At 30.2% G+C, this 14944-nt stretch overlaps 1 protein-coding gene across 3 annotated transcripts; it reads left to right on the top strand.

The window, feature by feature from the left end:
- Positions 1–7787: 7787 nt before the first annotated feature.
- On the top strand, positions 7788–11893 carry LOC129286641 (probable disease resistance protein At1g62630). Of its 3 annotated transcripts, XM_054922614.1 has the most exons (4): positions 7788–8007; positions 8307–8356; positions 9189–9498; positions 11140–11893. In XM_054922614.1, the coding sequence occupies exons 2-4, from the start codon at positions 8330–8332 to the stop codon at positions 11682–11684; spliced, it is 882 nt and encodes a 293-aa protein (XP_054778589.1). In that variant the 5' UTR covers positions 7788–8007; positions 8307–8329; the 3' UTR covers positions 11685–11893. The 3 variants fall into 3 exon arrangements, with proteins under 3 accessions (XP_054778589.1, XP_054778590.1, XP_054778591.1); XM_054922615.1 differs by lacking the exon at positions 8307–8356 and having other exon boundaries at positions 7789–8007; XM_054922616.1 differs by lacking the exon at positions 7788–8007 and having other exon boundaries at positions 8309–8442.
- Positions 11894–14944: the final 3051 nt, after the last annotated feature.

The following is a 14944-nucleotide window of genomic DNA, read 5'->3' as shown; positions in this document are numbered from 1 at the left end:
AAAGAAAAGAACATAGAGAGAAAGTTCAAACAAATCTTCCACACCCTCCGTTCATGTTCCTTTGTAATCATATATCCTAATTTTCCAGGACCTTTCATGTTTTCTTACGCACACGAGAGCTGTGCCTAACGACCTTCTCTGTCTTATTCTCGGGTCCCTGAGTGTCTGCCACTTGTCCCTTCGGATTTCCTTGTGACAATCCACTAAATTTGGTGGTACATATGGCCATGTCATTACCACCATTAGCTGCACTTGTTACACATCCCACCCTTTTAAAATTGAACTTACCCTCAAGGTCAAAGTGGGGTAATGCTCCTGAATGCATTCCAAGTATTCTCAGGTGAGTGAAATGTCAAAATTCCATTGAATCAGGATCTGTTTCTTCCATTTACCCAAAACCTAAATTTCCATGCATTGGATAACCCTCACGGATGAAACTTGAGACTTTTGACGATCCAATAACAAAGGCAAGGGAACATAGTGTTCAGTTTCTTAAAGTAAAGAAACATGGAAGATAGGATGGATTCGTGCAGTGGCAGGGAGCTAGAGGCGATGTGGCACAGACTCAATTCATTTAGTCACCAGAAATGGACCATAATACTTAAGAGCTAATTTCTGATTCCTTCAGGTGTTAACTGAAGATTGGCAGTAAGGTTGGAGTTTGACAAATACAAAGTCTCCAATAGTAAAATAGACCTTGGTTGGCCTTCTATCAGCAAAACGCTTCATTTGGAGTTGGGCCTTGAGTAAGTTATCCTTCAACAAGGATAGGATCTTATCACGCTATTGCAGCTGTTGCTGCACATCATAGTGTGACACCTGAAAATGCGATGGGGATGGCATATGAGAGAGTGAAGGTTCTAGCTTTTAGAACAAAAGTTGGCGAGAGGTTCTGGCCTTCGGAGTAAAAACCAGCTGAATGGGAGTTGCCACTAAAATTTTAAGAAAAATATTAAAAAACTATTTAAAAGAAATAAGGATGGTTTGCGAAATCAAAATTAGGTTTAAGAGTTGTTTGAGTGTAGAGAAAGTATTAGACACCCCACAACACCGTTTCTAAAAACGGTTACTTGAAGTTAATTGTGATAAATTAATATGGCTTTAAGGTTATTTTAATTATCCATTTCTTATTCATATGTTTGATATAAAAAATGATAATAATTAAGTGAGAAATATTTATTTATTTACAAGGGAAGACTTGACTCAGAATTAGACTCTGAGGCTCACGTATCTTGCAATGAGGATCAATGTTCACATAATTTGAGATTAAAATTTTGTTAGTGAAAATAATTTTCTTGAAGAAAAATTAATTAAAAATAATTAACTGTTTTATAAATAAAATAATTTTCTGAAAATTTGATATGTATGTTTTAAATTATGAAAAGTAATTTAATTTTATTTATTTTTTTAATTTTTGAAATTCAGAAATAAGAAAAGGGAAAAGAGTTAAAAATTATTTTTTTATATTTTATTATTTTTTAAAGATTTAATTGCTATACTTGCAGAGCTTTATTAACTCATATGATAATGCAATTACTCTAAATATATATGAAGATTTGAAAATCTTGCATGACAAAAGAGTCTAACCACTTAATTTATTTACTTATATTTTTAAGTAATAATAATAATTTTTTAAGCACATATGTACATGTTGATTGTCATACTTATAAAGTCTTATTGACTTATACGGTAATATGATTATTCTAAATATCTGTGAAGATTTAAAATCCTCACACAAGATTAAATAATTTTTTAAAATATATTTTAATTTAATTTATTTCTTATGCACATATGTATGTATATAATTTAATTTTATATATAGAAATATTAATTGTTATACCTACGAAGCTTTATAAACATACACGATAATAAAATTATCCTAAATATTTGTGAAGATTCAAAATCCTCACACAATAAAAGATTAAATAATATTTATTTAAGTATATTTTTAATTTAATTGATATATTATGTTTGTATATAATTTATATATTTCTTTAAAAAAACTTAATTGTTATACCTAGTAGAGTTTTATTGACTTATGCAATAACATGATTATTTTAGAACTCTATAGAGATTCAAAAATTACCAAAAGATTTAATAGTTATTATTCAAATACATTAATTTAAATAACTAATTAGTGAGTTTTTTTAATGTTTATTATATTATTTTTACAAAATATGTTTATTTATTTACTATATAAATTAATAATTGCAACATCTATAAGAATTTATTATTTCACACAATAAGGCGATTAATTTGAATGTCTATGAAGATTCTTAAAGTTCACATGATATCATTTAAATATTTTTTTAATGATCTAGATCATATTTGGCAAATGATAAAAACAAACTTGTTAATGTAAATAATGAGTCATTGAAACTCATATTTAATATACATAAATTAGATCTTTATATATGTGAAATCTTACTGATTTACACGATAGAAGATCCTTTTATGGGAATTTTAATTTTCTCTTGCAATATTGATTATTTAAGAATATCCCTATTATGGTGCCTATCATCCAAAACTTATTGTATTTGACTCTACAAATGAACTCTAAAAATATTATAAATTATATATTTTAAATTGCACATGTAGAGAAATATGAATACAAAAATTTAAATTAGAAGTGCCTTTGTACAGGAAGAAAAAAATTCACCAATTATATTGTAAAATTGACATAAAGTTTATCGTCAGACTCTCAGAAACTAATGTAATTGAATAGGTAAATGAAATCTAAAAATTTTGAGAATTTTATGTCTCAAACAACAGTTAGAGAATGTCATGGATACAAAATTTCAGACTAAATTTTCCTCTGTATTAGCACATAAAAATACATTAATCAGGTTGCAATGCACTAATAGAGGAAAGCTTTTCATGATTAGTTCCAAAACCAACATATTTAACCACACAAATGGGCTCCAAAAATCATGAAAATCTTATATATCAAACAAAACAAGAAGAGGAATATATGTGCAAAATTTCGTGCAAGGATTACCTAGGTACAGCTAAGGAAAAATAAAAAAAGTGAGATGTCAGGGTGGTAGAATGTTTCTTAATCAACCTTCAAATCTCAACATACTTAATAAGAAAAATTAGATCTAAAAATCATAAAAATTTTATGCCTCAAACAAGACTTTAAAGAGACGTTGGATACAAAATTTCAAGTTAAAATAACATCTACAACTGTATATAAAAATCCACGAATACAAGAAATAGAACCAAGAAATGAAGATAAGTAAATCTAAGAATCAAAGTAAAGACTTTCATGCTCATAACAGTGGTAACCTCATCAGAGAAATCAAGGTCACATAAATGTCCTTTATCTTAAGCTATAACAATTTCAAGAATGAATGATTCCAAAAACTTAAATCTCAAAAATGACAGGTACACACAATTCATCGCATTATGTACCCAACAATTATCAACTCACAACAAACAACTTCGATAAATATCAAAAAAAGTGTGTTTTCAACCTTTTAATTTATATATCCATTTAAATTCATGACCAAAAAAGAACAAAGAGATTTCTACAGTTAGGCAGCATGTGTACAAATCTATTTGTATATCTTAACACTAATATAAACTTTATGAAATAGAATATTGAGATAGTTCAAAAATTAAAATATTTATTAAATCAAACTTAAGATTTACTTCAAACTTTTTAACATAATGGACATATTCAATTGTTCTTTCTTCCCCATTCAACATTTGATCTTCTCCTTTGCCATGTTTTGCTCCCTTTCTCTGGCTCTCAGTCATCCTCTTGCCTTCAACTCATCCTGCCTCAATTTCTCTCATGCTCTCTTAGTTCTCTCTCTCTCTCTCAAAGCTCTCAAAACTTTGCTCATCTCTGTCTTTGATCAGCCCCTGCCATATCTCCTTCAAGCTCTCTCGGTTCTCTCTTCGAACTTTAGATCTCTTTTCCTCTCTTGACTCAGGTCTCTCTTCAACTCTGCCCTTCCAAAAAATCGCTCCCCATTCGGCCTTTTTATCCCTCAGACTACCTCCCCTTTTATATCTCAGAAGAATATCATACTTGGGTAGTGTGAATCTGTGAACTCTGACTCGATTCAGCTTCTCCTTCCTCACACGGTGCCGAATTTCATCTGCAGAGCCGCTTTTCTTCACCCCCAAACTGTGCTCTTTTCCCTTTTCGACTAAATATATGTTTGAAATAATAGGAGCAGGAGAATACATCAATTTTTGGAGCTTGCGTGTGAGGTGACCGGAGTTTGCGTGTCTAACTCTGCCTTCTGATCTCTGAGATGTGACTATGGAAAATCGCAGAGGTGAGTCGACCATCGCTGTGCGCGCGCGCGCTTGTGTGTCACTGAATGAAGGACTTCTAAGTGGGAACTGATGGTTTCAGCGTCTTAACCTTGGATCTTTTTTTTTTTTTTTTTAAACTATAACTCTTTTTTTCAATTTTTAATTACGTTTATTATTTTTTTCACATTTTTAATTTAAAAGTATAATATCCAAAATGAAGGATCTTATCTCAAATTTAGATTTTCTCATTTTTAAAGTTTAAAGAGAATTTTTTAAAATTAATTTAAAGATTTTGCTGGATTTGTTTAACTACTATTTTTGAATTTTGATTTTAAAAAGAAAGATTTTCTAACATAAAAGATCTTTTCTTAATCCTAAATTTTCTTACTTCTTAAAATTTAAAATAAAATATTATTATTTAAAATTTTTTAAATTAAATGTTTTAACTAACTAAAAGAAATAAAATCCTAGTTAATAAAAGATTATTTAGGCTGAAATAAAATTAATCCCTATTTAATTAAATTTTTTATCTATATTATTAAAATTTTCTTTTGGTTAAATTTATTATTATTTTTATTAAATTTAAAAAATATTCAAACAAAATATAGTATTCACACATAAACTACTTCAACAAAGTTTGAACATAGCAAAATGGCAAGAGGTTCGCGACCATATAACACCTTAAAAGGAGACATCCCAAGTGAGTATGGAAAGGAGGTATTATATCAATATTCAGCCCAAGCTAAGTATGTCAGCACTGTTTAGGTGAATTAAAAACAAAGCAGCACATGTACATCTTGAGGCATTCATCGAGTACTTCAATTTGCCTATTTATTTGAGGATGATAAGTGATGCTCATTTTAAAGTCAACTCCTTGGAGCTTAAATATTTTGCCAAAAATAACTGAGGAAGACCTTGTTACGATTAGACATGATTGACTTGGGTATACCATGCAATTTAACCACTTCAGAAACGAAAGCTTCAACCACCTGTGTGCTGGTATAGGAGTTAAGAACCAGAAGAAACCTGGGTGCACAGTACAAGAAGCCATGATTTCCAATTTCGATGCTTTTGATGTTCTGGATGATCTTTATAGTCTTTTCGAGTTGTTCCAGGAGTTACACTGTCATGTAATGGAGGATATGATACGTAGGATACCTCCACCTCTTTTTGAATTTTAAGGGAAGTCTTGCAATTCCAATGCTTTTGATTCTTCAGAATGGAAAGCCAATCCTGGGGAATGTTACGGGGGCATTAACTGATCCTACTATTCATCTAATTGGAGTTTATGGCTCACATGATGAGATCAAAGACACTCTACTTCAGAGAGTTCGCAGAAGAGTTCAAAGAGACCAACTATTTGACATGGTTGTGACTGCAGCTGTAACCAAACATCCTGACATGAGGAAGATTCAGGAGGATATTGCAAGTCAACTAGGGCACGTGTCCAAAGATAAAAGAGCCATTGAACTGATGCATAGGATCAAGAATGAGCAGAAAATTCTCGTTGTACTCTGTAATCTTCACGTGGGGCTTCACTTGGGTAAACTAGGAATTCCATATGGTGCCAATGACACGGGCTGCAAGATATTACTCACTTCTACATATGAAGACGTGCTATCCAACCACATGCATACCCACATAAATTTTATGGTCTAATAATTCTATTTCTTGATAAAAGGCTTGACCCTTTTTATTGAGAGTTTTCTAATTGTGTGTCTTTGTATTGTAAGGGGATTATGTATAGTATGTGTTTGGTGGTGAAAAGTTTATTAGTGATAGAAATGTGAATGCAATATGGAAGACAAGTCATCAAGTCAATTCCACAACATGGTCCCTCAAGTTGAAATTAATAACTCCGTGTATGCTTGCTTTTATAAGTATGATACCACTAGTTTGCTGAATATTTTTTTCCGACAATTAAAGATTAGGTTAATTTAATCAATGATGATGATTTAAACTGCGTGAATAAAAGAAATTATATTGACAAATTTTTGAACTTAACAATGTTAAAATATAGTTAGTTATGGAAGAAAATCATGGATACAGCACTGATTATAAATTAATTATCAAAATATGAATTGGTGGCCTCTGTTCTTTGTCATAACGAACTTTCTTTTCTTGTTAAAGTTTATTGGTCCTAATGTTAAGTGTACTTCTTCTAGCTGAAGAGAATAATGTTAATGATGGTAAAGGAAAAAAAATTTGGGTGAAATTGAGCTCAAAGAAGCACCAAGCGAACAGTGAGAAGCATGTGAGATTCTGAACACACAGCACAAATCCTCTTTTTTTTTTTTTTTAATCTTTGTTGACAACCGCGGAAAGCTATGAATGAAAACAAGAGTAGAAGTAACAATTATGAGGAATTAATGTAGAACACAGGAATAGAAAACCAGAAACAAGTCCTTTTCTTTTTCTTCCATCTTCAACGACTTGAAAAATGTTGCAGAGAGAAATTCGATTCTGTGAAGAGAGAGAAATGAGGGCAAAGGGAGCAGAGAAGGGAGAGTAAAAGATGGATGAAATGAATTTTAGAACAAACAAAGACAGAGAAGAGAAAGCAAACTGTTCTAAGTCAATGACCCAGTCAAAACATGATCTAAATTCTAACCTATTAAAGTAATTTCTGCAACCCAAGTCCTATCCCAGGTCAAAAAAAAAAAAAAACAAGTCCTATCACCAGAAAAGGGCCAATAGAAACCACCTTTGGGGTAAAGCTATCTTCATTCAGTCTGTGAATATCATTCGGGACCCTGTAGATGCAGCAGCACTCAGCAGCCATGGCTGTTTCTGCTTGTTCCTGCATGGTGCTAATTTCAATTACAAAATCGTTGTGATTAGTTATTGCCATCTCGAACAGAAGCAGGGAAGATTGTACGTAGTGGGACCAGGTCATAGGGTTGGAGATAAAGAGGGAAAGGGAGGCGTCGGTGGAAATAAAGAGGGAAAGGGGGGTGTCGGTGGAACCCAACTCATATGAGTAAAGAAAAAGATGAGTTGGATTGAATTTAACCTGTTTTTATATGAGTTGAAAAAATTTAAACCCAACTAAATTTTTAAAAATTGATGGGCTAAATGAGCTAATATGTTAATTCATTTTTTTATTTTTTTAAATTTATTTTTTATAATTTTTTTAAAAAAATACACCTAAGTAATAAGTTTTAATTTAATATTTTTTCATAATTCATTATAAATATATCAAAATATTATTTTATAATGTTTGTACAAAGTATATAAATCGATACAATTAAGTAAATTATGTCTGATATGATTTATATTTATAAATTTTTTTTCTTTTTTCCTTTTTTTTAATTTTTTAACAGTAATATGGGTTAAATGGGCCAATCTTAACCATTAGTGTTAAACCAAATGATTCACGAGTTATCGAGAAAAAAAAATTATTTTTATTTGGATCAATAATTTTTTAACTTAACCTGACCCTTATAATTAATTATTTAGATCAACTCACATAACTTGATCCATATATTTTCAACTTTAAGAGGTGAGATCCCTCCTATTTTTTCGACATTGGCAACTACGGTGAAACTTCGCAAAGTTGCTTTTGAAATTTCTCTCCTTCTATTGGCCTTCATGGAAACCACAGAGCAGCTTCCAGCATCCAGAGCTAAAATTATAATAAATTGAAGTGGGTTCTCAGAGAAAAACAATAGATCAAGCTTCCTGAATTCTCCAATATCGTTGTCTTGACTCGCTTCATTGACCTCCATAAGAAAGGTACTTCTCTATCACTGTTTTTCCATTTTGATTTTAGGGCTTCGAATTAATTAATTGCATTTTCCCTCATCTCTCTTGATTTCCGATGCTGTCAAGTATAAAACCCTGTTCTTCCCCTTGTTCTTAATATTGCAATTGCAGGTGAATTACGTTGCTCTTATTGATTCTTTTTATTTGGGCGATGTATTTAATTTGGAGTAAAACATAGGGTTCGTCCCGTAAAACATTGATTTATTAAGCATCAAACATTGTCTCCGCCATCAGCTGATTTTATCTCATGGATCTCCATCCTTCACCAGGAGGAAATTTTCCGTCCAATCACATGGGATCTTTCACTCCTCAGTCCAATGTAAATTTCTCTTCTTCCTCAACGTAATCCGGTGTATCCAAAGCTAAAAATATAAATTCAGCTGGGCTTCCAGAGAACTAAAAAAGGTTGTTTTCAAGTCCAAAACCACCCTTTTTTAGTCTTTTCGTTGATTTCCTTCCCAAAGTAACTCATCTGTCACCACCGTTCCCTTCTTGTGCTCTCAATTAATTCCATACCTAATAGCTGATTCAGTTTCAGTTTCAGTTTCGGTGCTATAAACAATCATATTAAAATTGGATGGTTTAGATTTATTATTTTTTTATATTTTTAATAATTTAATAATTTAATTGATGCAGAATCCAAAGAAAAAGATAATTTCTCAATTTTTATTTTGATAAGAAATGATTTTTATTTAAAAGTTACTTTCTTATTTCAAGTTATAGGACACTTTTAAAAAAAATTTCAGTGTTTTAAAATACAAGATACTTTGATAAAAATAAGATTTTATTAATAAAATTTTTTTAATATTATCCTTATCATATATTTTCTTTCTTCAATATTTTTTTATCAATAGAGTATTAAATAAAAAGCATTTTTAAAAGTTTATATTTTTATCTTAAAAACTTAAGGTTGTAAAGTGTCTTTAATAAACTTTATTAGTATGTGTAATTTTATCTATAAATATTTTATAATTTGATATGGAGGGAGTATCATTTAAACATTTTAAATCTGAATAGTTGAAACTGTATTTGGACCGTGTAGATCTCACTGCAATGATGAGCAATGATGCTTATGGCTCCAGAGTTTTAGTTCATCAACATTTTAACGGTGTGATTGGCATCTAATTAATTGCGAATCGTTGGCCTTGCAGCAATTTGTTGGAATCTTCTACGCCATAATCTCAATTCAAGCGAGAATCCACATGGAGGAAGAGGAGCATGAGCTCTTTTACGAGGAAGAGGAGGATGAGCCCATTTACGAGGAAGAGGAGGATGAGGAAGAGGAGGATGGGCCCATTTACGAGGAAGAGGAGGATGAGCTCATTTACGAGGATGGGCCCATTTACGAGGAAGAGGAGGATGAGGAAGAGGAGGATGGGCTCATTTCCGAGGAAGAGGAGGATGAGGAGGAGGAGGATGGGCCCACTTACGAGGAAGAGGAGCCTAAAGATGTGGCTGTGGGTAGGGTCCTTCATCTTTTGAGTTTCACTGCAGCATTTTAAAGTAGCTTGTTATATATTCCGTTTGATTATATTTATAAGATTGTTTTTGTTGGTCTTTGATCCAAGATTTCTTATAAAATTTAATTAAACATTAATAATATATTTTAAAAATATTCTTATCCATTTTACTCTTGCATTAAAACATTTGATTAATGGTGATTTTAAATGGTGAAGCAAATGACGAATCTAGCTAAAGTAAGATCATCTCGCTGCCTAATCGTCCAGGTGCGTTCTCCGTGGTTCAGCTTCGTCGATTCACCATTTAGATCTCCAGTTCTTTGCTTTTCCTCATGGGCTTCGTCGAATTTGGCATTGACGGTTTTCCAGATTTTTGAATTTTTGATTAGTTGCCATGTCGGGAGTTAATACTGTTAAGGGACATATAACATAAGCATGGTCTACTCTAATTCACTAACGGTTAGGATAAACTTTTTAAATGAATCAAACTTAAAAGATTAAATTGTGATGAGTTAAACTTGAGAATTGAATCGTCACTTAGTTAAAAATTAAAGGATCAAATGATTAATTTTCTTGCAGCATTTTAGTGGAGTCAGATTTTTTTTATTGATCTTTAATACAAGTTTTTTTAAACAAAAAATTAAAATATCCTTATATATATTATAAAATTTTAATGGAGTCATATTAATAATATATTTTTTAAATATTTTTATCTTTTTTTTTTGGAATATATCTTTATCTATTTTTTTAATAAAATATTTTTATCTATTTTACTTTTAGCATACTCCCTCTCATCCCTATTATATGACACATTTTAAAAAGATTATTTGATCTTTAATACAAGGCAATTATTTATTATCATTTTTTTAATTTCACTCTATTGTAAATTTAATTTTATGATTCATTATATATTGTATATATTTCTTGTTCTATTTTTAATAGTGGTAAACTTAAAAAAAATTCATTTAAATAGATGTTTAATGGATTAATTGTCATTCTTTAGTTCTAGTGAAGTAATTGAAAGTACATTATAATAAGGACTAGAAGAAGTAAATAAAAGTTTTAATTTGATTAATTGTAACTTTAAGAATTTGTAAAAATTCTTGATATTTAATTAAATTTAACTAATTTATTTACTCTAAGGAAATTAGTTAATAAAACCTTAATAAGACTAATGATGTCAGGTCTAGCCGAAAGAACTAGTTAATTATAATGTGAAAAATTAATGTTCAAATTCTTCTTAATAAAAATGTTCACATTTAGTACCTAACCATAAAAAAATCTTGATAAGTATTCTTTTGGATCACAATATAAAACATTTTCTAAATTCAAAATATAAAGCATTGGATATATTTTACTTATATTTTTTCAATTATAGCCTTGCTTTATTACATTTCACTGAACTAATTAACGAATGTATTTTAAATAAGTCAAATATTATATTTATTCTACTTAATAATACAATAGAAAAGATATGAAAGTTTTTTAGATAATCAAGATTTTAACCAAATTTTTTAAAAAAACATTAACCAGTTAACAATGACTTTTATATATATATATATATATATATTGTCATAGGGGATTAGCTTTTTAAAAGGAAGAGATGGTGGAATAATTAATTTTAGAATCGTTGGCCTTGCAGCTGTTATTTTGGCAAACGAGCGGACTTCGATTGATCTTGAAGCTATGTTAGGGGGAGACGATATCCTTGAGAATGTCATGAAGGCATTAGCTGATCCAAACACTCATTTAATTGGAATTTATGGCCCACATGAGGGCACCAAACATTCTCTGCTTGAACTTGTTGGTAGAAGAGTTGATCGAGACCAAATGTTTGACAAGGTTCTCACTGTTACTGTGACCAGAAAAAGTTCTTATTTTTCGTTTGCCATGAAAACGGAAACACCTGATGTGAAGAAGATTCAAGAAGATATTGCACGCCAACTCGGGTTCAACTTTAATCACAAATCCACAAATAAAAGAGCCCAAGAATTGACCGATGGGATAAAGAAGGAGCAGAGGATTTTAATTGAACTATGCGACCTCTTCAAGGGGCTTGATTTGGGTAAGATAGGTATTCCTTATGGCGCAGACCACCCAGGCTGCAAGCTACTGCTAACTTCTGCAGTTGAAGGGGTGCTATCCAACCAGATGCATACCCAGAAAAATTTCAATCTTGATTATTAAAAGCTTCAGCCTTTTGTTGAGAGTTTTAAGGGCTTGTTATGTGTTGAGATTTTTGTGTTATATATAGTATGTATGTGTTGGTTGCATTCCCCAGCTACCGGTGTATATGACTTGAAGCTAATGTGCTGACGATGAAATTTTTTTTATGGTGATCAACTACAAAGAATAATATATGCTGGGTCCCTAGTAAGGTGTGTTTGTATCTCTTTGTCAACGTAACAAATTCTAATTCCATTTCTCATTTTTCGAGGGGATCTTAAATGATAAAAATACATCCATATACATGTTAAAGCAATTGATGTCCTCCTTCAAACTTGAGAGGCTAGCTCTACACTTCGTTTGTAGAGGATCATTGGTAAATATATACGAACGTCCAACTCAGCTAGTGTAACTCCACGGTCAGATAAATTAAAGAATGATCTCTCTCCCAACACATATGTTGAAGTGATGAGGTCAAGTTCTTGTTCATAGATACAAATGGGCAAGCTTAGCACATATGGCTTCAGTCCAAAACTCGATTACCATAAAATAAGTCATTTCTTCAAGTTTGGCTTTTATTGATCAGGCTTAGAGGCAGGCTTATAAATTCATTTTTCTTATTTTTAAAACTTCTTTTAAAAAGATAATTTTTACATTATAATATTATAATCCCTTCATTCAAAAATGTAAGGCATTTTTTAAGGAGTTGGATGTTAAAAAATGTAAGATATTTTTAGTATTTCAAAGTATAATCATTACTTTTTTTTAAAAGTGCTCCTATTAATGAATAACTTTATATTTATTGTAGTTTAAATAGCTACTTTATTGGGGTAAAATTCAATTAAAAATACTTTATATTTTTGAACGGAAGGAATATATATTATTTTTTTAAAATATAAATTATAGTATCCAAAAATTTACAAAATAATATAAATTCTAATTTTAAAATATAAGCATATGTTTTGAAGTTTAAATTTAATTTAAAAATTAAAATTTTTTATTTTTAGGAATAAAATGAAAAGGGCCTAAACAAGTCATTTGAGCCCGAGTCTAAATTTACATGACCTAACAAAGTTGGGTTTGGAAACTCAGTTACACTAAAATTTTTTGGTTTATGGTTTGAGAGAGTTTTTCAAAAAGGAGTAGAATGGCTTAAAATGGCCTTCCAAACCATTCTTAGTTATTCGTAACTCATTTTTTTCAACCCCCAATTTAAGAGGTTGAGAATAGAATGATCTAATACAAATAATATTATTACCAATTTACCCTCATTATTCACACTCCTCTCATAGTACTTTCACTCTTTCACTACCTCTCACCCTAAAATTGAAAAACATAATATATCTAATTGAAACGTATTAATGAAAAATGATAGAAAAATTCCTTTGAAATATCTAAATGATAATGAGGTTTCGCAAAATGTAATAATTCCTTTCAAATCTTTTGGGACTTTTTTGACATTAATATCTTTGGTGAAATGACCATAATACCCCTAATTGAAAATAAAAAAGAAATGCATAGTAACTACTTTAATTTAAGTAATGATTACTTTTCTTTTGGTAATGATTATAATGAGATAGCAAAAGACAATTTCTACTCTATAAATTTTTTAATAACTAACATTCAAATGTTGTAAATATCTATAACTACTTTGATTTAAGTAAGGACTATTATTATTTTTTTGTTATCATAAAGAAAATGAAATAAGTATCCTTTGCAAAATGACTTTTTTTTTTTCGAGCAACGACTAAAACAATATAACATATAACAAGTTTTGCTTTGCTTGTTTCTCTTTTTATTTTAAATTGGGTGCATTATAGTCATTTTATAAAAGAAATTAATATAAAAAAGGTCTCAAAAAATTTAAGAAGAGTTATCATATTTTGTAAGACTGCATTATCATTTTCATATTTCAATAATATTTTTCTGTCATTTTTCCTATACTAATTTTATAATAATTCTTAAATAATGATTTAATAAAAATTTTCTTTTCTCTAATAAAATTCTCAAACAATAAAATGTCTCATTCCATTCTACTCAATTTCATTTCACCTCATTCCATTTTATTAATAATCTTTTTCTTAATTTCATTATACATTACTCTTAAACATACCTTAAAACCCGAAAAATATCTTTGAGTTGGCCAAGAAGAAGAAGAAGAATGTCTCTAAGACATCTAATTAGTCAACTCAAAAAATTAAAATTGTCCTCTCTATTAAATCCTGGTTTTGATGATTATAAAATAAAGAGAAGTTTTGTGCATTTCGGGCTTTCTTAAATAAAACCAAGTTAATTAGCTTAACATTAATCAATTCTAACTAAATGAGAGTTTATACATAATAGTAGGTATGCTATCTTATTAGTTAAGTATTTGACTTAACCATAATCTTTATGTTTGAAGTTGTCTTGTTCAAAAGTGTTTATAAGTGTTGGTAGCACTGGTATTGGAAGCCTTAACACTGGTTTTAGCTCTATTATCTTCATTGTTCTATTGTTTCATGTTTCTTGTAACACCAGTCCTACCTATTATAACACCGATGTTATCCCTTTAAACTTGTGCAATTGAGTCTCTCTTGTTCGAATCTTTTTCCTTACATTGGTACTATCTATTCAACATTGATCTTATTCTTCATTTATCTTTGGTTGAATTAAGACAACACCTGTGTTACTTGGCTAGCACCTATACTAAGTTTTGTTCAAGTATGTGCAATACCTGTGCTAACACCTTAACACCGGTACTATCCTTTCTTCTGTCCTATGAAGAGATTTGATTAATATGTTACTTTTGTGTTATTTCCTTTTAACACTAGGGCTGAGTATTCTTATTCTTTCAAAATTGTCAAAAATCTTTGTCTTTTATGCATTAGATTATACCAGTACTATAAGAACAACGCCTGTGCTATGACTTTCTTTCAAAGTTTGCTCATCACTGTAACATCGATGCTAGAACTCAATAACACCAGTACTACTATAAATCCTTTTGCTCTATTTTTTGTATCTCTTTTGAGGGTCATTTAGACTCGTATTTTAATCCTTCTTTTTATCCAAAATCAATTGTGTTCACGCTATATCTTTACCAAATAATATTTAAACATGATTATTTTCTTGAAGTTATTCTATTTTCTCATGTTTGATTTGGTCACTGAGCTTACTTTCTGTTATACCAAAATGTATAAGCTTCAACCATTTTTGTCAGAAGCATTTAATGTTTTTAGCTATTACTGTATAAAAGAGGAAGTCTCTGTCGTAAAGCAATGTTCCATTGCCTAATCTATTGGAGA

Source organism: Prosopis cineraria, unplaced genomic scaffold (genome assembly GCF_029017545.1).
Source record: "Prosopis cineraria cultivar Desert tree isolate PC_DT_omini unplaced genomic scaffold, ASM2901754v1 PC11, whole genome shotgun sequence".
In the NCBI taxonomy this organism is placed as follows: Eukaryota; Viridiplantae; Streptophyta; class Magnoliopsida; order Fabales; family Fabaceae; genus Prosopis; species Prosopis cineraria.
Note: the sequence above shows the minus strand (reverse complement) of the source record. Positions and strands in the feature narration are given on the sequence as shown.

Excerpts from the sequence above, each read along its gene's own strand:
- LOC129286641 (XM_054922614.1), top strand. The coding sequence starts at position 8,330 with ATGGGATCTTTCACTCCTCAGTCCAAT. Across the intron at positions 8,357-9,188 it reads CTTTCACTCCTCAGTCCAAT|CAATTTGTTGGAATCTTCTA; the intron begins GTAAATTTCTCT and ends TTGGCCTTGCAG. Across the intron at positions 9,499-11,139 it reads GCCTAAAGATGTGGCTGTGG|CTGTTATTTTGGCAAACGAG; the intron begins GTAGGGTCCTTC and ends TTGGCCTTGCAG.